This window comes from Bufo gargarizans, chromosome 7, assembly GCF_014858855.1.
Source record: "Bufo gargarizans isolate SCDJY-AF-19 chromosome 7, ASM1485885v1, whole genome shotgun sequence".
NCBI lineage: Eukaryota > Metazoa > Chordata > Amphibia > Anura > Bufonidae > Bufo > Bufo gargarizans.
Window position 1 is genome coordinate 125,679,475 of NC_058086.1, and position 27,455 is coordinate 125,706,929.

Consider the following 27,455-nt stretch of genomic DNA (forward strand, 5'->3'; position numbering starts at 1 on the left):
AGGAATTTGGGCACCTTTGCGCATCTAGGCTGCAAAAAAGTGTCGCACATCTGGTATCGCCGTACTCAGGAGAAGTTGGGGAATGTGTTTTGGGGTGTCATTTTACATATACCCATGCTGGGTGAGAGAAATATCTTGGTCAAATGCCAACTTTGTATAAAAAAAATTGAAAAGTTGTCATTTGCCAAGATATTTCTCCCACCCAGCATGGTTATATGGAAAATGACACCCCAAAACACATTCCCCAACTTCTCCTGAGTACGGCAATACCAGATGTGTGACACTTTTTTGCAGCCCAGGTGGGCAAAGGGGCACATATTCCAAAGTGCACCTTTCGGATTTCGCAGGCCATTTTTTACACATTTTGATTGCAAAGTACTTCTCACACATTTGGGCCCCTAAATTGCCAAGGCAGTATAACTACGCCACAAATGACCCCATTTTGGAAAGAAGACACCCCAAGGTATTCCGTGAGGGGCATGGCGAGTTCCTAGAATTTTTTATTTTTTGTCGCAAGTTAGTGGAATATGAGACTTTGTAAGGAAAAAATAAAAAAATAAAAAAATCATCATTTTCCGGTAACTTGTGACAAAAAATAAAAAGTTCTATTAACTCACTATGCCCATCAGCGAATACCTTAGGGTGTCTACTTTCCGAAATGGGGTCATTTATGGGGGTTTTCTACTGTTTGGGCATTGTAGAACCTCAGGAAACATGACAGGTGCTCAGAAAGTCAGAGCTGCTTCAAAAAGCGGAAATTCACATTTTTGTACCATAGTTTGTAAACGCTATAACTTTTACCCAAACCATTTTTTTTTGCCGAAACATATTTTTTTTATCAAAGACATGTAGAACAATAAATTTAGCGAAAAATTTACATATGGATGTCGTTTTTTTGGCAAAATTTTACAGCTGAAAGTGAAAAATGTCATTTTTTTGCAAAAAAATAGTTAAATTTCGATTAATAACAAAAAAAGTAAAAATGTCAGCAGCAATGAAATACCACCAAATGAAAGCTCTATTAGTGAGAAGAAAAGGAGGTAAAATTATTTTGGGTGGTAAGTTGCATGACCGAGCGATAAACGGTGAAAGTAGTGTAGTGCAGAAGTGTAAAAAGTGGCCTGGTCATTAAGGGGGTTTCAGCTAGCGGGGTTGAAGTGGTTAAATAACCGTCGTCAGGAGTCCTCTGATAAGTCACCATTTTTTGGTGCATATGGGTTTCATCCGCAATTTGGGACATTCTCGGGAGAGGGGTCTTCTGGTTTACCTCATGAGGACAGATTCTCCTCGTCTTTGTCAACTATTTGGCAAAAGATTCAGGATAATCTAAAGAGCATGAGTGAGAGATATAAGCGTGTGGCAGATAAGAGACGTGTGCCTGGTCCGGACCTGAATGTTGGTGATCTGGTGTGGTTGTCTACCAAGAATATCAAATTGAAGGTTCCCTCCTGGAAGTTGGGTCCTAAGTTTATTGGGCCTTACAAAATCCTGTCTGTCATCAATCCTGTTGCCTACCGTCTTGATCTTCCTCAGACTTGGAAGATCCATAATGTTTTTCATAAGTCCTTATTAAAACCTTATGTTCAACCCATTGTACCCTCGCCTTTGCCTCCTCCTCCGATTTTGATTGATGGTAATCTTGAATTTCAGGTCTCTAGGATTGTGGATTCTCTTGTTGTCCGCGGTTCTCTCCAGTACCTCGTTCATTGGGAGGGTTATGGTCCTGAGGAGAGGATGTGGGTCCCAGTGACGGACATTAAGGCCACTCGTCTCATCAGGGTTTCCTATAGGTCCCATCCTGAGAAGGTGGGCTCTGAGTGTCCGGAGTCCACTCGTAGAGGGAGGGGTACTGTCACCACCAGACATCTGAGAAGCTCTGACAGATGCCTTTCAGAACCTCCTCCTTGATCTTCCTTTGTTTTGGTTTTCAGTTCCTCATCTCGTTAGCCTCTCTCAGCTGTCATGTACTTGGACTGATTGCATCCCTTTAAATTCCTCCCCATAATGCATTAGTGTGCGGTTTATACAACTTCCTGGAGTGTGTGTGCATGCTGATCCTATTTCCCAGTCTTCTACAAGATAAGTGTTGTACATTCATTTTCTGTTTGCTGGATCCCAGGTGACCCTGACTCCCTCCGTGTCTAGTGTAGGGAGCCGGTGGTCGTGTCCCCACTATTGTAGGGTGTTCAGGTGTTATACAGTCGAGGTACGAGGATATGCGATCATCTACCATTGGGATGTTCGCATAGGCTGAGCAGTCAGGGAGAGTGCCAGGTCTTATGCAGGGGTCTCCCTTTTTGCTCCTTAGTTTTGGATCCAGTGAGTCATATATTCATTTTGTATTGTCTTGTTTCCTGTACACCTTCCGTGACAGCTTGGCATTCAACTAAACAAACAGGAGGAAGGGTGGAGACTGATAAGGACAGGGATTGGCAAGGATGGTTTTAGACAACAGTGTGGCCCTAGGTAAAACTGAAGGTGGGCTTCAAATTTGGAAATACTGTGTAAATATTATACATACAAAGATCACAATGTATCTCTTATTAAACATTTGTATCCTAAATTCCAAGCAATTGATTATTGATTGCTTTGCAGGCAGTAAAATGATAAGTTGAAGGAGACCACAATGTAGAGCAACTTACCAAGGAGTGAATGGCCACAGTGGAGTCCTGAAGGAGGTACTTTTCTCCCAATACCAATGTATCTTGTGTCCTCCTATCCTGGGGCTGAGTTCTTATCATGCACACAGGGCTCCACTGTTACAGCCAGCCGCAGATCCAGATCAGACATAAAACAATAAATGAACTTAACTCTCCTCCACCAGACAGCGCTGCAACTCTTCAGATCTGGGGGTCTCTTCTGCAGGTGCCAACGTTCCTCCAGAGGCGGAGGAAGAGGCCGAGGCGGCAGCAGCAGAAGAGGCCGAGGCGGCAGCAGCAGAAGAGGTAGCAGGGGGAGCCTGAGTGACTTCCTTGGTTTTAAGGTGTTTACTCCACTGCAGTTCATGCTTTGCATGCAGGTGCCTGGTCATGCAGGTTGTGCTCAGGTTCAGAACGTTAATGCCTCGCTTCAGGCTCTGATGGCACAGCGTGCAAACCACTCGGGTCTTGTCGTCAGCACATTGTTTGAAGAAGTGCCATGCCAGGGAACTCCTTGAAGCTGCCTTTGGGGTGCTCGGTCCCAGATGGCGGCGGTCAGTAGCAGGCGGAGTCTCTTGGCGGCGGGTGTTCTGCTTTTGCCCACTGCTCCCTCTTTTGCTACGCTGTTGGCTCGGTCTCACCATTGCCTCTTCCTCCGAACTGTGAAAGTCAGTGGCACGACCTTCATTCCATGTGGGGTCTAGGACCTCATCGTCCCCTGCATCGTCTTCCACCCAGTCTTGATCCCTGACCTCCTGTTCAGTCTGCACACTGCAGAAAGACGCATCAGTTGGCACCTGTGTTTCATCATCATCATCAGAGACATGCTGAGGTGGTATTCCCATGTCTTCATCATCAGGAAACATAAGTGGTTGTGCGTCAGTGCAGTCTATGTCTTCCACCGCTGGGGAAGGGCTAGATGGATGCCCTTGGGAAACCCTGCTAGCAGAGTCTTCAAACAGCATAAGAGACTGCTGCATAACTTGAGGCTCAGACAGTTTCCCTGATATGCATGAGGGTGATGTGACAGACTGATGGGGTTGGTTTTCAGGCGCCATCTGTGCGCTTTCTGCAGAAGACTGGGTGGGAGATAATGTGAACGTGCTGGATCCACTGTCGGCCACCCAATTGACTAATGCCTGTACCTGCTCAGGCCTTATCATCCTTAGAACGGCATTGGGCCCCACCAAATATCGCTGTAAATTCTGGCGGCTACTGGGACCTGAGGTAGTTGGTACACTAGGACGTGTGGATGAGGCAGAACGGCCACGTCCTCTCCCAGCACCAGAGGGTCCACTAACACCATCACGACCATGTCCACGTCCACGTCCCTTAATAGATGTTTTCCTCATTGTTATCGTTCACCACAACAACAAAAATATTATTTGGCCCAACGTATTGTATTAAAATTCAGCTGAATATAAATTTGAGGCCTAGTATTTAGGCGCTGGGTGACCTGTATAGATTTACTGGCAGAATTAGACTTGGAAATGCACAGTAGCGTGTGTGTGAAGTTATTCTGAATGACCCTATGTGCACCTTGAATATTATATACCCTTTTAGGGATAGATTTCAAATAGCTCTTATACAGCAGAAACCACTAAATTATGAAATTGCTAAATTGGGAATTGTATTTCAACCCAGAACAAAAAATGTGCTTTGACGGACACTAAATAACTTGCCCAGCCACAACAGTTCAGCGGTAACGACAGATTTAGCGGGATATAAATTTGAGGCCTAGTATTTAGGCGCTGGGTGACCGGTATGGATTTACTGACAGAATTAGACTGGGATATGGCCAAAAAATAACCACACTATTGCTGGTTAAATGCACTTGGTGTGACAGCTTGACCAACCACACTACTGAGGGTTAAATGCACTTGGTGACGGGCGCAGCTTGCCCCTGATGTAGTATATGGCCAAAAAATGAACAGACTATTGCTGGTTAAATGCACTTGGTGTGACAGATTGACCAACCACACTACTGAGGGTTAAATGCACTTGGTGACAGGCGCAGCTTGCCCCTGATGTAGTATATGGCCAAAAAATGAACAGACTATTGCTGGTTAAATGCACTTGGTGTGACAGCTTGACCAACCACACTACTGAGGGTTAAATGCACTTGGTGACGGGCGCAGCTTGCCCCTGATGTAGTATATGGCCAAAAAATAACCAGACTATTGCTGGTTAAATGCACTTGGTGTGACAGCTTCACCCTGATGTAGGCTTTAGCCAAAAAACAACCACACCATTGAGGTTTAAATGCACTTGGTGACAGGCGCAGCTTGCCCCTGATGTAGTATATGGTTAAAAAATAACCAGACTATTGCTGGTTAAATGCACTTGGTGTGACAGCTTCACCCTGATGTAGGCTTTAGCCAAAAAACAACCACACCATTGAGGGTTAAATGCACTTGGTCGCAGCTTGTGCTGGCGCACCACAAGACACAAAATGGCCGCCGATCACCCCAGAAAAAAGTGGCTGACAAACGGTCTGGGCAGCCTAAAAACAGTGATCAATTGAGTATCAGCAGCTCAATGACCCACAGCTGCAGATCGAACAATAATCAAGTCCTTTGGAGGAGTGAATCTGCCTAATCTCGCCCTACTGTCGCAGCTGCAACCTCTCCCTACGCTAATCAGAGCAGAGTGACGGGCGGCGCTATGTGACTCCAGCTTAAATAGAGGCTGGGTCACATGGTGCTCTGGCCAATCACAGCCATGCCAATAGTAGGCATGGCTGTGACGGCCTCTTGGGGCAAGTAGTATGACGCTTGTTGATTGGCTGCTTTGCAGCCTTTCAAAAAGCGCCACGAAAGCGTCACAAAAGCGCCAAGAAAGCGACGAACACCAAACCCGAACCCGGACTTTTACGAAAATGTCCGGGTTCGGGTCTGTGTCACGGACACCCCAAAATTCGGTACGAACCCGAACTATACAGTTCGAGTTCGCTCATCCCTACTCGTAAGTATTCGTTCTGTAAGACGCACTGCCATTTTGCTCCCACTTTTTTTTTAAATAACATCTTATTGAGTGAAAAATACTGTTATCAGAATCTGGAGATCGACACAGGTTTAAATTTAAAAGGGTTTTCCAAAATTTTAATACTGGTGACCTATCCTTTCTGATCAATAGGAGTATAGGTCATCAGTATTAAAGTCTTTAAAAAACCCTTAACATAAAAAAAATAACATTTATTTACTGTTTATATTTTGATATAATGTGGGTAGAACTTTCTTTATCTATAGCTTAGCCTGTAGCTATGAAATAGTCATCGGCAACAAAACGATTTACACTACAAGCAAATTTACCATGTGTAACTGTACTTACTAACACAGCGAGTAGATGGAGACCAGCCATTTGCTGTGCACTCCCGACGCCTACTGGGCTCTATTTGAAGAACATAACCTTCTTCACATTGAACATCGATTTTATCTCCAAATCTGTATTGAGTTTCCGTTCCAACCAATGTTCCTTTTTCCACAGGATCATACGGACTGCACAGTATTTCTAGCAAAGGTTAAGATAAACAATTAAATAAAACATTGCGTTGGTAAATTATACAATATACATAAATATAGAATCCTTTCTTAATAGCTTTTTTGTGGTTAGCACACTGAGGCTACTTTCACACCTGCGTTTAGGTGTGGATCCGTCTGGTATCTGCACAGACGGATCCGCACCTATAATGCAAACGCTGGTATCCGTTCAGAACGGATCCGTCTGCATTACTTTGTAAAAAAAAAAAGTGTAAATCAAACGGATCCGTCCTGACTTACATTGACAGTCAATGGGGGACGGATCCGTTTACAATTGCACCATATTGTGTCAATGTAAACGGATCCGTCCCCATTGACTTACATTGTAAGTCAGGACGGATCCATTTGGCTCCACATCGCCAGGCGGACACCAAAACGCTGCAAGCAGCGTTTTGGTGTCTGCCTTTAGAGCGGAATGGAGGCGGAACGGAGCCAAACTGATGCATTCTGTACGGATCCTTATCCATTCAGAATGCATTGGGGCTAAACTGATCCGTTTTGGGCCGCTTGTGAGAGCCTTGAACAGGCGGACCCAGAAACGGCAGTGTGAAAGTAGCAGCAGGTTAATTTCTTAGAAATGACTAGGATGATATTTACTAAGAGAAAGAAGCTGTAAAGTGGGTGAGGCTTGGTTTCCACATTCAAGTTCTTTATGCAGTTCTTTAACCTGAAGGCAGAAACAAATTCTAAACTGAGGACACGTATAAAGACTGAGGGGGATCAAAACTAGTGCAGAGAAAACTGGCTTAGCTGCACATCAGATTACAAACCAGATTACTGCTTTTAATCTTCAGAGCTACTTTAGAAAATTAAAAGTGAAATCTAATTAGTTGCAATGGGCAACTAAGCCATTTTTTCTCTACACCAGTTTTGATAAATTGCCCTCAGAGTCTTTTCAAATCCGCTCCTGGCTTTGGCATCAAAAACTGCTTTCTAAAAGCTGAAAGTGTAAACCCAGCCTGTTTCCGGCATAGAAAAGGGTCTAAATGTGAGACAGCTCGGAAGCTTTTTTACATTTAGAAGCGGCTGTGGATACGTCGAAGGTAAGTAGTGGCCGGCGCCTCTTCATAACTCCAGCGGATCCACCACCAGAGTAGGGCCTAATTAAGAACGACTAAAATACAGATCTTAATAAATGTGCACCTAAGTAACAGATCCAGTCCTCGAGAGTGCACAAAGGTGCATACAACTTAATGTTTTTTTAGATAGCTAAAATTATAAAACAATCTTTCTACAAAATGTCAGTTGCCTCAGCTTAAAGGGGACTTGTCACAACAAAATGCAGTGCAATCTGCAAGCACCATGTTATAGAGCAGGAAGAGCTGAGCAGAATGAGAAATAGTTTTGTGGGAAAACATTCAGTAAAGCCTGTAATTTATACTTTTATATCTTAGCTTTTTCCATTTCCTATGAACAGCTATCGGTACAGGAGGAGGTGTTATCAGTGACGGACAGCTATCTCTGCACACACACAATGCTATCAATCACTGGTAGCCCCTCCTCCCGTACCGACAGCTCTCCACAGGAAGTGGAAAAAGCAGAGATATAAAAGTATAAATTACAAGTTTAACTAAATCTTTTCCCACAAAACTATATATGAATCCGCTCAGCTCCTCCTGCCCTATAACATGCTGCTTTCAGATTGCATTGCATTTTGTGCCATTTTGGCTTTTTGGAACTATATGCAAATTAGGGTAAAAGTGTATACTAGATCTGTGTGACACATCAGTTCTGAATGCAAAGTTAACCAGTGAGGCATATAAACTGACTACAAATCTTCTGAAAGGAATAAACATTGAAACATATGCAACACCCTATGTGATTATAATATATAAAGCCATGGACACCTACGGTTTAAACCTTTAATTTTCATTTGTCATTATTTAGTGCTGTCCAGTGTCCACAATAAATAAGGGTCCATTCACACGTCTGTAGTGTATTGAGAATCCGCAATACACCCGGTCGCCACCCCCCATAGAACTGCCTATTCTTGTCCGCAATTGCGGACAAGAATAGGACATTGTGGCGAAACCAACCTCGCCACGGTGTTTTGGAGGGGGCTGTTTAAAAGCCTCTTGCCTCAGGATTATGGCCCATGCTAACATTTGAACCTCTGAACCTATTAAAGTGAATTTTGGATAGGTTTGTCCCTCAAGTTATACTGTTTAAATTGATGTAAGTTATATGTATGGACAATGTAACCTCACAAAGTTGTAACAATTTATAATAAGTGTAACTTGTCAGCTTGGGAGGAATATGCTGGGTGTGTGTCAAGGAACCATGAACCAGACGTACAACAAAAGGTAAGTGGAAATAAGAAGGCTTTATTGAAAATCAAGCATAAGGCAAAAGTCCAAACGGATGGCAAAACCAAAGCAGGGTCTTGCGAAGCCAGAGGTCAGGAACCGGAAGGGTAGTCAGACGAAGCCTGGATCAGGAACCAGCAGGGTAGTCAGACGAAGCCTGGATCAGGAACCAGCAGGGTAGTCAGACGAAGCCAGGATCAGGAACCAGAAGCAGCAGCAGTCTTAGAAGCATGTGAACACAGGAGGACCAAGCAAGGAACTAAAGCCACAGACCTCCTATATATATGAGCTAGGCATCCAGCTCCTCCCAGTGGGAAGGAGAAGCCGCAGGGTGGGAGGCTAGAAGAAACCCAGAAACCAAGATGGCCGCCAGCACATGTCAAACGAAGGAGAACAGCAAGAAGGTAAGACCATGACAGTACCTCCCCCTCAAGGGCCCCTCCTCCGCGGAGTAAAGAACGGTTTCTGAGGGAAGCGTGCGTGGAAGGCTCGGAGCAAGGCAGGAGCATGGACATCTGCGGAGGGAACCCAGGAACGCTCCTCTGGACCATAACCACGCCAATGGACCAAAAACTGCACCCGATCGTGGACCAAGCGTGAGTCCAGGATATTGCTCACCTCATACTCCTCACGATTGCCCACTTGGACCGGACGAGGCCGAGGAACCGAGGAAGTGAAACGATTACACACCAGTGGCTTCAACAGGGAGACATGAAACACGTTGGAGATCCGCATGCCAGGAGGAAGCGCAAGGGCATAGGCTACCGGGTTTACCCTGCGAAGCACTCGGAAGGGACCAACAAAGCGAGGCGCCAGCTTGGGAGTGGGCACTCGAAGGTTGAGGTTGCGGGTGGACAACCATACGCGGTCTCCGACCTGGTAGGAAGGAGCGGGCGCTCGTCTGCGATCAGCCTGGAGTCTCTGGCGCTGCGCAGAGACCTCAAGAGACCTCTGGATCTGTACCCAAGAAGCACGTAGGACGGAAAGGTGATCCTCCACAGCCGGAATATCCTGGGGAGAGAATACCTCCGGTAACACGGCAGGTTGGAACCCATAATTGGCCATGAAGGGAGACGTCCCAGAGGAAGAGTTCACCGCCGTGTTCCTGGCAAACTCAGCCCAAGGCAGGAGGTCAACCCAATTGTCTTGGTGATCGGAGACATAGCAACGAAGGAATTGCTCCAAGGCCTGATTGGATCGTTCTGCGGCCCCATTGGACTGAGGGTGGTAGGCCGAGGAGAAAGAGAGATGAATCCCCAACTGGGAGCAAAAGGCGCGCCAGAACCTGGACACAAACTGACTCCCCCGATCCGACACAATCTCCTTGGGCAAACCGTGCAACCGGAAGACCTCCCTGGCAAAAATCGTGGCCAACTCTTGTGCAGAGGGTAACTTCTTGAGAGGAACACAGTGGCACATTTTGGAAAACCGATCCACAATCATGAGAATGACCGTATGGCCTCGGGATGCAGGGAGGTCCACAATGAAATCCATCCCCAGGTGTGACCATGGACGCTCCCCGGTGGCTATGGGTTGCAAAAGGCCCAACGGAAGGTGCCGAGGGGACTTACTCTGGGCACAAACGGAGCATGCCGCTACATATGCGGCGATGTCGGAACGTAGAGAAGGCCACCAGAACAGACGTGAAACAGCCCAGGACAGCTGATTCTTTCCAGGATGCCCCGCGGCCTTGGAGTTATGGTAGGTTCGCAACAACCGAGTGCGCAACTCCTCAGGCACAAAACATCTGCCGTTGGGTCTCCCAGAGGGAGCACCAGATTTAGCCGCCAAAATCTGCTCACCCAGGGGAGAGGTCAGGCTGGTGCGAATGGCGGCCAGGATCTGATTCGGAGGTATGACCGAAGTCGGAATCGACTCCTCCCCGGACAGCTCGGAGTACTGCCGTGATAAGGCATCCGCTCTGATGTTCTTGGAACCGGGTAGGTAGGAGACCACGTAATTAAAACGTGACAAGAACAGAGCCCATCTGGCCTGACGTGGTGTCAATCTCTTGGCCTCAGAGAGGTAGGTCAGATTCTTGTGGTCCGTCAGGATGAGAACCGGAACCACCGAGCCCTTGAGCAAGTGCCTCCATTCTTTAAGGGCCTGCACGATGGCCAATAACTCCCTGTCACCAATCTGATAGTTGCACTCCGCGGAAGACAGTTTCCGGGAGTAAAACCCACAAGGAAGCAGAGGACCCTCTGGTGTTCTACGCTGAGACAGAAGGGCGCCTACTCCCGTCTCAGACGCGTCCACCTCGAGGACAAAAGGCAACCCAGGGTTGGAATGCGACAGAATCGGAGCCGACACAAAGGCGGACTTTAGAGCCTCAAAAGCTCGGATGGCCTCGAGCGGCCAGACCTGGGGATTACTGCCCTTCCTGGTCAGATCCGTGAGAGGCTTGGCTAGCATGGAAAAGTCCCTGATGAACTTCCGATAATAATTGGCGAAGCCCAAAAAGCGCTGCAGGGCACGAAGACCACTGGGCTGGGGCCACTGTAAGACAGCCGAAACCTTCTCAGGATCCATGGAGAACCCCTCAGCGGAAATGATGTAACCTAAGAAGGTTACCTGGGATCGGTGAAATTCGCATTTCTCAAGCTTACCGAACAGCTTGTTCTCTCGTAACCGTTGCAACACTCGTCTGACATCCAGAATGTGGGCCTCCATGGATTCCGAATATACCAAGATGTCATCCAAATAGACCACCACACACTGCTGCAACAGGTCACGGAAAACATCGTTGATGAATTCCTGGAAGACTGCGGGCGCATTGCACAACCCAAAGGGCATAACCAAGGATTCATAATGACCGGTCCTGGTGTTAAACGCGGTCTTCCACTCATCGCCCGCCTTGATCCTTACCAGGTTATATGCCGCCCTCAGGTCGAGTTTGGTAAAGACCGTGGCCCCTTTGAGGCGATCGAACAGCTCGGAAATCAAGGGTATCGGGTAAGCGTTCTTGATCGTGATGCGATTGAGACCCCTGTAATCGATGCAAGGCCTCAACTCACCGCCCTTCTTTTTCACAAAGAAAAATCCAGCCCCTGCCGGGGACGAGGATTTGCGAATGTGTCCGCGTGAAAGCGCCTCCCTCACGTACTCCTCCATGGCCTCATTCTCCGCTACCGACAGTGGATAGACTTTGCCACGAGGAGGAACGGCACCAGATTGTAACTCTATGGCACAATCGTATGGGCGGTGCGGAGGTAGGGCAACCGCACGCACCTTATCGAATACATCCCGGTACTCCTCGTATTCAGGAGGCAACAGAGAGTCCGAGGAAGTACACAGCAACTTGACAGACCCATGGATGCAACTAGCCCCACACTGCGGTGACCATGAGAGGATCTCGGCCGATCTCCAATCGAAAGTCGGATTATGCTTCTGGAGCCAGGGGTACCCCAAGACCACCGAGTAGTGTGGAGACAAAATAACCTGGAGACAGACCGACTCTCTGTGAACGGCACCAATGGCCATCCCCACTGGAAGGGTCTCATGAGTCACGTGTGGCGGCAGAAGGGGTCTGCCGTCTATCGCCTCAAGAGCCAGTGGGGAACCTCGAGGCTGCAGAGGAATGGAATTGGCGGTAGCGAACACACTATCAATGAACAAACCACCAGCACCAGAGTCCACCAACACCTGGGTCGTCACCGAGCCCCCGACCCAGGAGAGGACAACAGTAATCAGTGGTTTGTTAACACGGGAAACCGGGGACGAGGAGACTCCACCCAAGATCTGCCCCCGACAGGATCTCAGGTGTGAGCGTTTCCCGGACGGTTCGGGCATGCCAACCGAAAATGCCCACCGAGACCACAGTACATGCATCGGCCCTCGCGTTTCCGGAGTACCCTCTCCCCCTCGGACAGGCGAGCAAACCCCAGCTGCATGGGTTCACCCCCAGACAAGTCATCCCCAGGAGGCGTGGGAGGAGAGGGAGGCACGGGTGGGACAGCAAACGTAGGCGCCAATCTGTTAGAAGACCTCCGCAGGCTCTCCTTAAAGGAAGGTCTCTCCCTGAGTCTGGTGTCAATCAAAATCAGGAAAGAAATAAGAGACTCGAGCTCCACTGGTAGGTCCTTAGCTGCAACCTCATCCTTCAAGGCATCCGAGAGACCTTGAGAGAAAGCAGCGACCAGAGCCTCATTATTCCAGCCCACCTCTGCTGCCAGGGTACGAAACTCAATGGCGTATTCAGCTACGGATCGTGAACCCTGTCTGATGGACATAAGGAGCTTCGCAGCAGAGGCAGCACGAGCCGGCACATCGAATACCTTCCGAAGAGAAGCAACAAAACCGGAAAACTCGGCAACCACCGGATTGTTGTTCTCCCATAAAGGGCTGGCCCAGGCCAAGGCCTTGTCCGAGAGCAGCGAGATCAAGAAGCCCACCTTTGATCTCTCAGTAGGAAAGGCATGTGGCAGCAACTCGAAATAAATGCCCACCTGGTTAAGGAAACCTCAGCACTGAGTTGGCTCTCCCCCAAAGCGCTGTGGAAGGGGGGCAGAACCGGTCATACCCCGAAACACCGCAGGCGCAGCAACAGGTGTCGGGGTAGACTCTGGCGCAACAACCGGAGCGGCAGTAGGAGCGGGCCCAGGAGCGACAACCGACCCATCGGCAACGGAAGCTAAATGAGCCGTGCGTTCAAGCAGGGTTTGCAACGCCACAGCGAACCGACCCAACAGGTGATCCTGCTGATCAAGTCTGGCAACCAGCGTAGGTAGCGAGGATGGCCCTGTACCGTCAGAATTCATGGCTTGGTCCTAATGTCAAGGAACCATGAACCAGACGTACAACAAAAGGTAAGTGGAAATAAGAAGGCTTTATTGAAAATCAAGCATAAGGCAAAAGTCCAAACGGATGGCTAAACCGAAGTAGGGTCTTGCGAAGCCAGAGGTCAGGAACCGGAAGGGTAGTCAGACGAAGCCTGGATCAGGAACCAGCAGGGTAGTCAGACGAAGCCTGGATCAGGAACCAGCAGGGTAGTCAGACGAAGCCAGGATCAGGAACCAGAAGCAGCAGCAGTCTTAGAAGCATGTGAACACAGGAGGACCAAGCAAGGAACTAAAGCCACAGACCTCCTATATATATGAGCTAGGCATCCAGCTCCTCCCAGTGGGAAGGAGAAGCCGCAGGGTGGGAGGCTACAAGAAACCCAGAAACCAAGATGGCCGCCAGCACATGTCAAACGAAGGAGAACAGCAAGAAGGTAAGACCATGACAGTGTGGTTCTATTGTCCCATTGTCCCATTGTGTGTTTAAATGGTGATGTCTGTCCTGTTGTCTCCACATGTGTATTGGTGATCTCCCTTTGTCCTGAGAGATAATTGGATTGCCCTCGGTTGTCTCCGGGACAGAGAGGAGGAAACCATGATGCATTGTGGGGATGTGTTGTATCTGTTCTGTGTCGCAGTCTCCCTTCTGGTCCTCTAGGGGGCGGGAACGATTGGTTGCTGTACTTGCATTGTGTGTGTTGTAAGGTATTGATTGGTTGGATTTCAAAACCCTGTGGGCAGTACTATGTATGTTTCTTATGAATAAAAGAGGCTGTACTTGAAGTACAGTCAGAGCACTGTTTGACCCTCAACACGGAGCCTTGTCTCGTTATTGGGGGGATTCCCTGTATGCTGTTGGAGACTGATTGCCAGGAGTGTAAGCAGATTGTATGCTTTTCCTGTTCGTCTGCCGGCAGCTATTCGCGAGGTTCCAGTTTGGAGTGCTATTTTGTATCCAGTTCGGGAGGTTGGTGTTCTGCAGTAGCTGTGCCTGTCTCTCAGAAAGGGGCATATCGCCTAAACGGATTTTAACCCCTTGTCTGCTGAAACGGTCCGTTACAGACATGTTCTTTTTTTTTGCGGAGCCGCGGCCCGGAAGTTTGGAGCCAAAGCCTGGAAGTTCGGGGCCGCGCTCCGGAAATGCGGATGTGGAGAGCACATAGTGTGCTCTCTGCATCGATTCCTGCCCCATTGAGAATGAATGGGTCCGCACCCATTCCCGATATTGCAGAAAGGATGCGGACCCATTTGCGGACGTGTGAATGGACCCTAAGTCTGGGATTCCTAGTCACATTAATACTTCTGATTTTTTAAACTAGTTAGCAGTGTCAGCATTTTTACCATGCGGATATGATTGGAGACTAGAGATGAGTGAATCAATTCTAAATTAATCAGATTCATTAGAAATTTCACAAACTTTCTGCTGGCAAAGAAATCCAAAGTTTTGGTGAATGTCCTAAGACAACTCAAGCATAATGGTGCCAGCCATTTTACTGTAAAGAAAAAGGGAAACAGGGCAGAGAGGATGAAGATGGAGGATCACGTGATCCTAGTAGGGAGGGGGCTTGACCCCAGACAGCCTGTCAGACAATGAGGGGGCAGGATTTTGGGAGGCTCTTTAGCTCTGTGCTATGTGTAAAGCACAGATGCCATTCTAAGCTCAGTCTGCCACGTGAAAGGACATGTCCAATGTCTCCTAGTTCTAGCAGACACCAATTACAGACACATGCCAGACATATTAGGGTGTTGTAGGGATAGTTTAGGGATATATTTAGTTAGGTAGATTTAATTCCTAGATAGAAAAGGCAAGGTTTTTTTTATCATAGAAAGAAAGCATAGGGTCCGAGTTATACAGTATGTATGCTTTACAGCGGGGGGAGGCAACTGCTGGCAAGTGAAAAACTTCATATAATGTATAATGTAATGAAATCAGCAAAATCCTGCAGTTCCTGCAGAAACATCACTTTTTCAGGCACCTTGGTGAGCATGGCATGCTATATGCCTGCTTGCTTACGTAATGACAGGCATATGAATAGCATCAAACAAGCTTTTAGACCCTCTATATCAGGGATGTCAAACTCGTGGCCCTCCAGCTGTTGCAAAACTACAACTCCCATCATGCCTGGGCATACTACAGCTATCAGGGAATGATGGGAGTTGTAGTTTTGCAACATCTGGAGGGCCATGAGTTTGACATCCATGCTCTATATCAAAGCAAAATGGGGCAATGTTTTCCTGTTACATAAAGGGAGGCAATCTTGCTGTCTTACCAGGATACACTGTGTATACAGTTTGCCTCAGCTTTTGGCGAACAAACACCTGCTGCCTATGTGTCTGAATCAGGGGCATTTCTCTTGCCCTCGCCGTCTCCCACCTCCCACCATCTCTGCGACCACAAACAGCAGCCATTTCAGTCCCTAGGACTTGACAGGGTAGACTAGTGCAAATATGTAAACGGATCATACATAGAGTGTGCCTTTTCTCTGGCACATACCCTATTCTCTGACCCCATGGACTTCTGGGTAGACAGATTGGAACAATGACCATACCTGGCTCAATTTGCTCTTACTTTATTGTGTTCTTCTCAAAAGGGCTAATAAGTGCTACGTTAGGCCTTTTATGTGGTAATGGTTGGCGCGGTCGTAGATGTCTGGGTCTTAACTGCATGACCTTCAGGAGGAGAAGGACATTGAGAATAGGCTAGTGGCTAAAAATACTTCAAGTCCACCTGCATGGGGACATCACTTGGCAAAAAAATAATAACCCAAAAAAGAAATGGCCAGCTGCTTTATTGAAACAGCAATTGAGACTTGAGAAAGGAGTCTTATGAACCCTAGAACGCTTTGTCTATCGATAGAAGTTCCAATAAAATGCATGACAACGGAGCGAGGCGCAAATGTAGCGCAGTGTAAATTGACTAAAGGGGGAAGTTTCTAGGCCAGGTTAGGGTTAAGGTGGTTGGGAAGGGGTGGAGTGTTTGGGGGGGGGGTGGCAGGGCAGTTCGCGCGCTGTATATAGTCTGGGGTTAGAGGCGGGAACGGTACCAGTGTCCGTTGCGTCTTGTCGAGTTGTCTGAGTGCAGGATAGTGCTGGGTTATGGCGTCTTTGGAGGATTTGATGGCGGCGGTGCGGGCAGCGGCAGAACAGAATGGTTCTGCTTGGCTGGTTAGTAGTTTGCAGGCTGCGATGGGGGCCCCTAGCGTGCCTCCAATTGCGGTGGGGGGGTGGTTTAGGGCCAGGAGATCGGTGCCGCCTGAGCGTTAGAGCCCGGAGGTGACCCCTCGGGTGCGGCGGCGTTTGGGGAGCCCCCCAGGGGACGTGCGCTTGCTGGGGAGGTGAGGGGTAGTACCCGGGTAGTATCCCGTTCCCTGCGGGGGGGAGGGGGCGCGGTGGAGCGGTGGCTTGGGGCCTTGTGCGCCGGGCGGACAGCGGGCAGGAGTCCGGTAGTGGCAGCGAAGGGGGTGGCCTTGTGGTTGGCGGATCCTCCAGGGGGCAGCGGGCGACGCCGCGGTCTGAGCTGGTGGCCGGCGGTGGCAGCCGAGAAGGGGGACATGTGGATGCGGCCTCACTTACCTCTGGTGAGGGCCGGGCGGTGATTCCAGAAGGGGTGGGCGGCGTCATGGTCCAGGTCTGCAGGACGGCTGCTGTCTTCTGATGTGCAGCATCGCCGGGATGGTGCTGGAATGTCGCCACCTGCTGGTAGGTCTGCGGTACCAGGCAGTAGTAGGGGGACTGAGGAGATGTCGCCACCTGCTGGTCGGTCCTCGGCACTAAGCAGTGGTCTGAGGAGTGCTGCAATGTCGCCACCTGCTGGTTGGTCCTCGGTACCAGGCAGGAATTTGAGGAGTGATGCGCTGGCTGGGGGACAGGACTTAGCTCCGCCCACGGTGCAGCAGGTTGACGGTTTTTCTACGGGGGTGCAGGTTGTGGCTCACGGTGGACAGGCCGTGGAGCTGGATGTCCCTGAGTTGGGAGTCGTTCAGCGGCCACTTGGCGGTGGGCCGGCGTGCAGGGAATTGGCGACTACACAGCCACGCCACGTTGATGCTGGCGGGGGTTTCGCGGCTGATCAGTCTTTGGAGGAAGGAGAAGTCAGCCAGGAGGCGTGGGAGATCGGGAGTCGGATGGATGATGCGGACGGCGCGTGTCCTTCAACGTCCAGGTCATCGGCTGGGTCAACGCAGAGAGGAGCATCGGTGAGGTCGGCAGCTGCTGGGAGGATGCCCCAGGGACAGCCAGGTGAGAGGACGTCGGGTCAGGATCCTGTTGGGGGGGGCGTAGCTATGTTTTCGGGGGAGGAGGGTTTGGCGCATGAATTGTTGACAGGTATGTGGTCCTTATTGTCGCGGTGGAAGACTGGGGCTGTGTCGTCTCCAGCCGCCGTTTGGGCTGCTGCGCCGGCGGTTGGGTAGGGGGTGCGTTTGAGCGTGGCTGGCGTTGGTGACACCCCTGCCATGGGGACGGGGTCTGCGGTGGTTGAAGTCGCCGGGAGTTGAGGCAGTAAAGGGGCTGCCGTGGAGGAGGTGAGGTTGGCTGATGCTGCGAAAGGGGAGGTATACGTGTGCTTTGAGGGGCTGTTGGGGGCTCATTTGAAGAGTGATGTCAGGGAAAAGATTTGGAAGGACGAGTATGTCGAGATATTCTCGTTACTTCCGTTGGACAAATTTAATTTGGACAGGGGGAAGCCGGACGAGAGTAAAAAGGAGGAGGAAGAGAAGCAGAGGTACAGGTTGATTCCGTGTACGTTTTTCAACTGGCTTCAGGCCTTTGCTATTCTTGCCAGTGTGGTGGGGGAAAAGGCGCCTGAGCACTGTTAGGCCCTTTTTTGCTATATGGACGCCATAGGGGAGGCGTATCGGACGTATGGTGGGGTGGCGTGGCTCAGGTACGACGAGCAGTTTCGCCAGAGGAAGGCGGTTAGGCCTAGTATTCGTTGGGACCATAAGGATATTGGTTTGTGGATGCGGTTGATGGCGGCGCCGAAAGGGGTTAGCCAGCCCATTCGTGGGGCGGCCGGGGGTCCCTCGGCGTCCGATGCGGCTGGAGGGAACAAAAGGGGATGTTGCTGGCAGTTCAATGAGGGATACTGCAAGTATCTTTCGGATTGCCGTTACAAACATGAGTGTTTCGGTTGTGGGGGAGCCCATGGTTTTGCGCAGTGTTTCAAGCGCGGTAGAGGGAGGGGATTTGAGGTTACGCAGGGGTGACCCCGGTGAGGGTGGACGTGATGGAGCCGTTTCTAGAGAATTATCCAAATAGGGGGGTGACGGCGATGTTATTGGCCGGTTCGGGTGTTGCGGTGCGTAATTTGGCTTCAGCGTTGCAGCGGCCGGAGGTGGTGTCTGACAAGTTTGCGAAGGAGGTGGCTGCTGGGAGGGTTGTGGGCCCCTTTGTTGAGTGTCCATTGCCGGATTTGTGGGTTTCGCCTTTGGGATTGGTTCCTAAGAAGGAACCTAACAAGTTTCGGCTCATTCACAACTTGTCTTACCCGGCGGGGTGTTCCGTGAACGACTGTATAGATGATGAGTTGTGTTCTGTGTCCTATACGTCGTTTGATGAGGCGATTCGGTGGGTGCGGCGTTTTGGGCAAGGGACATTGTTTGCTAAAACTGATATTGAGGCTGCGTTTCGCCTGTTGCCGATTCATCCAGATAGTTTTCGTTTACTGGGTTTTAAGTGGGAGGGGCAGTTTTTTGTGGACTGTTGTTTACCCATGGGGTGTGCGATTTAGTGTTCGTTGTTTGAAACGTTTAGTTCGTTTTTGGAGTGGGTGGTGCGGCAAGAGGCGGGATGGAATTCAGTGTTGCATTACCTTGACGATTTTCTGTTTTTAGGCCCAGCGGGGTTAACGGTGTGTTCAGTGTTGTTGCATACCATGGAGAGGGTGGCGGCAAGTTTTGGGGTTCCGTTAGCGTGGGAGAAGACAGAGGGCCCGTCTACGACAGTGGTTTCTGGGGATTGTGATTGATAGTGTGGCTATGGAGTGTAGGTTGCTTGAGGATAAAGTGGTTGATTTGTGTAGTGAAGTGGGTTTTTTGCGTAAGGCGAGGAAAGTGCAGCTCAGACGGGTGCAGTCGGTTTTGGGTAAATTGAACTTTGCCTGTAGAATTTTGCCCATGGGGCGGGTTTTTTGTAGGCGTTTGTCCAGGGCCACGGCGGGGTGAGGGCTTCTTTTCATTTTGTGCGGTTGGGGGGTGAGGTGCGTGCAGATTTGGAAGTGTGGGAGCGTTTTTGAGGGAATTTAATGGTCGTTCTGTTTGGATGGAGGAGCCCATTTCTAATGTAGATTTGGAATTGTTCACGGACACGTCGGGAGCATGTGGCTATGGTGCCTTTTGTCAGGGGCAGTGGAGTGCGGGGATTTGGCCGGAGGAATGGAGGGTTGCCGGGTTGCTTGGGAACTTGGCGTTGCTGGAGTTGTTCCCTATAGTTTTGGCTACTGAGTTGTGGGGGGAGTTGTTGCGGAATAAGAGGGTGCGTTTTTGTTGTGACAATTTGGGGGTGGTGCAGGCGGTGAATAGTCAGTCGGCCAATTCCCCACCAGTGGTGCGGTTGCTTCGGCACCTGGTTCTGAACGGTCTGAGGTTGAATGCTTGTTTTGTGGCGGTGCATGTTCCAGGTGTTGATAATTGCATAGCTGATGCTCTTTCTCGTTTCCAGTGGGATCGTTTTCGCAGTCTGGTTCCGGGCGCGGAAGGGACGGGTCTGCCGTGTCCTCAGTGGCTCTGGAGCGTGGCCTTGGGGTCTTGTTAGACCTGATTCAGTGGTCCGTCAGTAGCAGTACGTGGTTGGCTTATTCCTCTGTGTGGTCTCAGTGGGAGCGTTTGATAGAACAGGTGGGGGGGTGCGAAGGGGTTGATGATTTTCATTTGTTGCTGGTGTATTTTGTGGGTGTGTCGTTTAGTGCAGGTTTGTCGTTCTCGGCTGCGGCAAAGAGGGTGGCGGCGGTGGCCTTTTGGTTGAGGTTGCGGGGTTTGGCAGATGTTTCAAGAAGTTTTTTAGTGCGGCAGGCTTTGAAGGGGTATCGTCGTAGTGGGGTTCGGAAGGATGTTCGACGTCCGGTTTCTTTTCAGGTGTTGCAGTCGTTGTGGGACCGGGTGGAGACGGTGTGCACGTCTTGGTACGAGGTGTGTTTGTTTTGGGGCGGCGTTTTCATTGGCTTTCTTTGGGGCTTTTCGGGTTTCGGAGCTTGTGGCTAACAGTCGAGTGTGTGGTGGTGGTTTGCTGCGGGAGGATGTGAGTGTTGGGGGGATGGATTGTGGTGTAGGTTGCGTAGGTCCAAGACGGACCAGGTGGGTAGAGGGGTGTGCATTTGGTTGCGGCCTCTGCCGGGGTCGGTGTTGTGCCGGGTGCGGTGTTTGGAGGATTTTCTGGCGCTTTGGCCGGGGGGGGGGGGGGGCGGCTTCGCTGTTGGTTCATATGGATAGTTCGGCTTTGTCTCGTTATCAGTTTGTAGCGGTTTTCCGGAAATGTTTGACAGCGGCGGGTTATTCGGCAAGTGAGTTTGCGTCTCATTCTTTTTGTATTGAGGCAGCAACTGAAGCTGCCAGATGGGGCCTGGGGGATGAGGCTATTATGAGGAGGTGGGAGTCTGCTTGCTTTCGTTCGTATGTTCGTCCTCATATGTTGTAATGTTGGCGGGTGGAGTGTGTGTGTTTAATTTGTTATTGTAGGTTTGGGGGCTAATTTCTATTGTTTGTTTACAGGATCGCCGCCTTCTTGTTTGGCCTGGATTTTCGGCCATTCTTATGTGTATTGGAGAGCGTTGAGAGCAGATGTGAGGAGGAGCGGTCGGCAGTTAGGTTTCCGGCCGGAGGACTTGTAGGTCCAGTGGATTGGCGTGCGGGGTCAGCTGTGGGGGCACGTGTTACCTGTATTTCATGAATACGCTTCCCTGGATAGGTGTCCTGACATTGTGGTTTTGCATGTGGGCTGGAACGATTTGGGTGTCCGCCGCTCGAGGGATGTCATACGTAATGTTAAGTTGGATTTGTTGCGTTTGATGGAGGAGTTCCCGGATTTTCTGGTCGTATGGTCGGATGTGGTGGCAAGGAGTTGATGGCGTTTTGTGAGGTCAGTGGAACTGAGAATTTTCACTGAGGCCGATGAATAGATCTGCTATTGCTGACAGTGATTATTTATCATTGGCTCGATTATACCACTGCTGCTGTCTGCCTACCATCATGTTCCATATTGCATGGCTGCTGCTGCTGCTACAACTGTTATTCCCCTGACTGTCACTACCAGGGGCGTACATAGAAATCATTGGGCCCCATAGTAAGAATTTAAATTTGCCCCCCATGCCTGTGCCTAGTCCCTCCCACTATGCACCCTGGTTCCTCCCACTACCCTCCCTAACTTCTCCCCTGCCCCACCTCATGCAGCAGTATTTTGTTCTACAAAATGGCAGTACTCATGCCGTAACCCAGTGATGTCAAACTCGTGGCCCTCCAGCTGTTGCCAAACTACAACTCCCATCATGCCTGGGCATACTACAGCTATCAGGGAATGATGGGAGTTGTAGTTTTGCAACATCTGGAGGGCCATGAGTTTGACATCCATGCCGTAACCCAACAGACCCATTATAGTGAATGGGATCTGGCAGGTTCTGGCGGTGTTCAGCATATTTTGACATGAATAGAAACATAGAAACATAGAATGTGTCGGCAGATAAGAACCATTTGGCCCATCTAGTCTGCCCAATATATCTGAATCCTATGAATAGTCCCTGGCCCTATCTTATATGAAGGATAGCCTTATGCCTATCCCATGCATGCTTAAACTCCTTCACTGTATTTGCCGCTACCACTTCTGCAGGAAGGCTATTCCATGCATCCACTACTCTCTCAGTAAAGTAATACTTCCTTATATTACTTTTAAACCTTTGCCCCTCTAATTTAAAACTGTGTCCTCTTGTGGTAGTTTTTCTTCTTTTAAATATGCTCTCCTCCTTTACCGAGTTGATTCCCTTTATGTATTTAAAAGTTTCTATCATATCCCCTCTGTCTCTTCTTTCTTCCAAGCTATACATATTAAGGTCTTTTAACCTTTCCTGGTAAGTTTTATCCTGCAATCCATGGACCAGTTTAGTAGCTCTTCTCTGAATTCTCTCTAGAGTATCTATATCCTTCTGGAGATATGGCCTCCAGTACTGCGCACAATACTCCAAGTGAGGTCTCACCAGTGTTCTGTACAGCGGCATAAGCACTTCACTCTTTCTACTGCTTATACCTCTCCCTATACATCCAAGCATTCTGCTAGCATTTCCTGCTGCTTTATTACATTGTCTTCCCACCTTTAAGTCTTCTGAAATAATTACTCCTAAATCCCTTTCCTCAGATACTGAGGTCAGGACTGTGTCAAATATTCTATATTCTGCCCTTGGGTTTTTACGCCCCAGGTGCATTATCTTGCACTTATCCACATTAAATTTCAGTTGCCAGAGTTCTGACCATTCTTCTAGTTTTCCTAAATCCTTTTCCATTTGGCGTTTCCCTCCAGGAACATCAACCCTGTTACATATCTTTGTGTCATCAGCAAAAAGACAAACCTTACCATCGAGGCCTTTTGCAATATCACTTATGAAGATATTAAACAAAATTGGTCCCAGTACAGATCCCTGTGGAATCCCACTGGTAACATGACCTTGTTTTGAATGTTCTCCATTGACTACAACCCTCTGTTGTCTGTCACTCAGCCACTGCCTAATCCACTCAACAATATGGGAGTCCATGCTCAATGACTGCAGTTTATTGATAAGTCTTCTATGTGGGACAGTGTCAAAAGCCTTACTAAAATCTAGATATGCGATGTCTACTGCATCTGGGGCATTACCAGTGGCGGATTATAATAGGGTCATTTGGGTCGGTATCCCCGGATCCCTGGGAGGCCCAACGCCGACCCGAACGCCCACATACTGCGGCGGGGCACGGGAGCGAATAGTTCCCTGCCCCACCGCCATAGGCTTCAGGCCCAGTAGGCCTGAGACCTATGCGGTAGTGAAATCCCAGCGCAGGCGTGCGTGATGATGTCATCGCACGCCTGTTCCAGGAGGGACGCAGGACAATGAAGACACATTCTGGACACAGGTTAGTATAGCTTAAATTATTTTTTTTGTTTCTGTGTGCCAACTTTGGGGGGGGGGGGGGCAGAGGAGGACATGGGGCAGTATGGTAGCAAATCAGTTCGGGGGGGGCAGAATATTAAATGGGGGCAAATCACTTCATGTGGGGCAGATTATTACTTGGGGCAAATTACTTCAGGGGGTGCAGTGTGGGGGCAAATGATTTCATGGGAGTGCAGTGTGGGGGCAAATGATTTCATGGGAGTGTAGTGTGAGGGCAAATTATTTCATGGGAGTGCAGTGTGGGGGCAAATTACTTCATGGGGCAGTGGGAGGGAAACTATTATATTGGGTAGTGTGGGGGAAATTACTTTATGGGGCAGTGTGGGGGAAATTACTATATGGGGTAGTGTAGGGGTGTTTCCATTAGGGGACATTATTTTTGGGGACACTATACAGGCATTATTACCTGGAGCACAAAATAGGGTGTTATTATTACTGGGGGCACTCTAGGGAACATTATAATTGCTGTAGACACTATAGGGACGTTTGGGGTAATTTATCAAACTGGTGTATAGTAGAACTGGGTTAGTTACCCATAGCAACAGATTTCACCTTTCATTTTTCACAGCTCCTTGGAAAATTAAAGGTGGAATCTGATCGATTGCTATGGGCACCTAAGACAGTTGTACTTTACACCAGTTTGATAAATGACCCCAATTATGAGAAATTTTATGTGTCTGTGTAACAAATTCTGTAGAGACGAGATGCGGCTGAAAGAATTTGTCATGGTGGTCTGGGTCTAACGGAGGAGAAGAGGAAAGAGAAGATCTACATGACAGGAGATGTCACTGGATGTAACAGGTATGTGATGTTGTATTCCCCTATATGTAGAGCTGGCTCACTACTGTGAACTGTGTCTCATCTTCTCCTCCAAGTCTTTTTTTTTATCATAATCGTATGTATTTTAAATTTGGCAACTAAAATTTTAATTTGTCACCTGCAGTCTTATGTAACAGATAACAGTGATAACTTTCTGTGTGCAGGTAATGTAGTAGATGTCCCATGCAGTCCTATGTAACACCCCACATAACACAATATTTCACTGTGTTATGTGAGTTTTTACATAGGACTGCAGGTAACATCTATGAAATCTGTACTCAGAGAGTTATGAGATGGTGGGGGTCTGACTCCTGGCACCCCCACCAATCAGCTGTTTGAGGAGACCGCGATGTTAAAGTGAGCGCCGCAGCCTCTTTGCTCCTTACCAAGCACAGCTCTGTCCATTTGATAGCACAGTGCTTGGTACTGCAGATCAGATCTAATCACTCAGATGAGACAGAGCTGCACCTAGACCATGTGAACAATGTCATATGGCCTAGGAAGAGACTGTGGCACTTACGAAGCACCGCAGCCTCTTCATACAGAAAAAAAACCTATAATGGAGGGGGGCTATCATGCACTTAATCCGCCCCTGGGTATTACATGTGTGACATCGCAAGGGGTTTTGTTTGGGAAGGCAGGTAATTTCCTCCCAACATGGGCGGCTGGGCTGATTTCCAGCCAGGTGAGATCAAATACCGGACCGGAGTTTAAGTGCCAGTCAGGGTTTTGGCAGCACCTGGCTGTCCTTTAAATAGGCAGCTGGGCTCAGCAGCTGAGTCTCTGTTTTGGGATCTGAAGCATGGTGCTGTGCTGGAAGGTTGCGAGCTGCATTAGGGCTGCGCGCTGGGAAACAGTCCCCTAAAGCCTGCTGTGGACTGCCGGGGATAAAACGGCTAGCAAGGGGACGTGTCTGTTCTATGGACTTTTCATTGTGTGAATCAACACCAAGACTGGAATGAGTTGTTTTTCTTTTGCCTTTTGTGTGAATAAACACTGACATTTTGATTTACGAACTTGTTTTGCCTCTGTACTGCGTCCGCTTACCCTGCCTACCAGAGCAAATCCTCACACATGATGTAATACCACCCAACTTTCCTGCTGTCCAGCATGGCACATGCGCAGAGACATGAGAAAAGTTTGAGGAAGCGAGTGCCGCCCTTTCCTCCATCCTCTGTGTCATGCAGGACAGTTGGGAGACACTGACATTACTTAATGTCCTGCACGACACATGTGCAGAGACATGAGTCTCTGGGAAAGCTGAGTGAACCCCTCCCCCCTTTCTTTCAATGTTCTTATTATCTGCATTTATGCCTTGCAGGATAGCAGGTAATCTGGATGACATTACATGATGTAATAGCACCCAGCTTTTCTGCTGTCCTGCATGACACATGTGGAGAGACATGAGAATAGTCTGAGAAAGCTGAGTAACACAACTCCCAGCTACCCTCATATCTTCTCCTGCCTCTGCACTTGTGCCATGCAGGACATCAGGAAAGCTGAGTCACATTACATAATGTAGTGACAACCATCTCCCCCCCCCCCCTCCCTCCACACACATACACCTCTGCACTGTCCCGACTCCTCACCTACAAGTCCTCACTTCATTACTGGTGGGGTTGTGGCAATCCAGAGGAATCGAGCGTGTTGGAGCTAGCAGGTGGAGCTAGCATGCGGGAGGTGGGGCTAGGGGCGGGGCTATCAGGCGGGAGACAGTTAGGAAGATAGACGGGTGCGGGGACTCTCCTCCACTGCGGGCCCTCCTTCCTCACGGGCCCCATAGCAGCTGCGTGGTCTGCCCATATGGTAGGTATGCCACTGGTCACTACCATTACCCTAGCACAGCCGCATATCTACTGCCTTGCCACTACTACAACTGCCCCTACTCTGCTGCACATCTATTGCCTTGTCTGTTCCATGCTGTGCAGCTACCATTACTCCTACACAGTTTACCCCTCCCACACCCAGTGTGTTTATAAATAGGCTGTTTGTTTACCCATAGCTGTACAGATGTAGTAGAGTTAACACTCATGATTTATGAGATGTGTTATCTAAACTAAATGCGTTAAGCAAACCCCTTCAATTGCTTTTCAATGGCTTTTGTCTCAAGATAACGCGATAAGTTAAGAATTTTGAGTTAAGAGCTTGAGTGCTAACCCTGCATCATCTGTATATCAGTTTCACTTTTAAATTGTTTACTATTGTTGCCATTGCGTTAAAGAGCTTAAAAGATTTGGGACAGAGAGAAAAAAAGAGATAATGACTAGAGAGAAAACATATGAGACCTTAGAGTTTCATACATGGTACCAATTTTCAGGGCAATTGTTGCACTTTTCATTCTCCCAAATCACATTTTTGGACTGATTCATTCATTCCAAAACTAATTTTAAGAAATGTCTCATCTCTGTTGGAGAACCATGTAGTCTTTTGGTTATAGGATACTGCATCTTCCTCAGGCCCCCTTTACCATGTTGCTCATTATCTTAAGGGATTCTCTCTTGAGATGAAAGCCCTCTCCTCTGTGTGTATGCACTGGTCTGTTCTGGTATCTCTGTTTCTTCATCTGGTCAGACATATGCATTAGTAGCCTTAGAGTTAACACATATTCTTGACATGCACATTAGCATTGGTTGGAAATACTAAAAAGCTTTGGTACCTGTTATTGACAGTTTACATTTGTGGTCGTGGCAACCAAGAGAACGCCCCCGCCCTACCTAACTACCTTGTTCCCTAGGCGGTTAGAGTTATGCCGCAACCGCGCCGTAGTAGGGACGCCTGAAAGAGGGCAAAAGACACACTGGTTAGCAGGAATAATTTATTACAACATAACTCACAAAACCAAACTTTGGAAAGCCATAGACATCTCAGTTTTGGGATGAGGTACATAACGGATAAAACACGCGGAGCGCCAACGCCCTAACTTCTGGATGACATGCGCTGGCACCTGATTCTTGGAGGCCGCAGACGCGGCACCTATGCGAAATGAGTGTCCTGAGATCGCAGCTGGGTCACCGCCCAAACTGGCCACTAAGGAGTGTACATGGGACACGAACTGATGAGTAGTGAGTGGCACCACTCCGAACGGCAATAAAGGACTATCTGGCCCGAACCCAGTTAACGCTGACTGCAACTGACGGAAGACTGCGACAGGGCACCACTGATGAGACGTGGGGAAAAAGGACACGGGAACTGGGGGACCCTTCTGCAAGGTCTTGGACGTCCTGAGTAGTAGCACGTAACCCTCA

General features: G+C 48.9%; 1 protein-coding gene across 1 annotated transcript in view; it reads right to left on the reverse strand.

Annotated features, from left to right (window-relative positions):
* Positions 1-27,455, reverse strand: part of LOC122944191 (complement receptor type 1-like) — a 380,940-nt gene that overhangs the window by 249,270 nt on the left and 104,215 nt on the right. Inside the window, exon 5 of the mRNA XM_044302417.1 lies at positions 5,970-6,149. Coding sequence (XP_044158352.1) covers positions 5,970-6,149 — 180 coding nt within the window. The remainder of the gene's footprint in view (positions 1-5,969; positions 6,150-27,455) is intronic.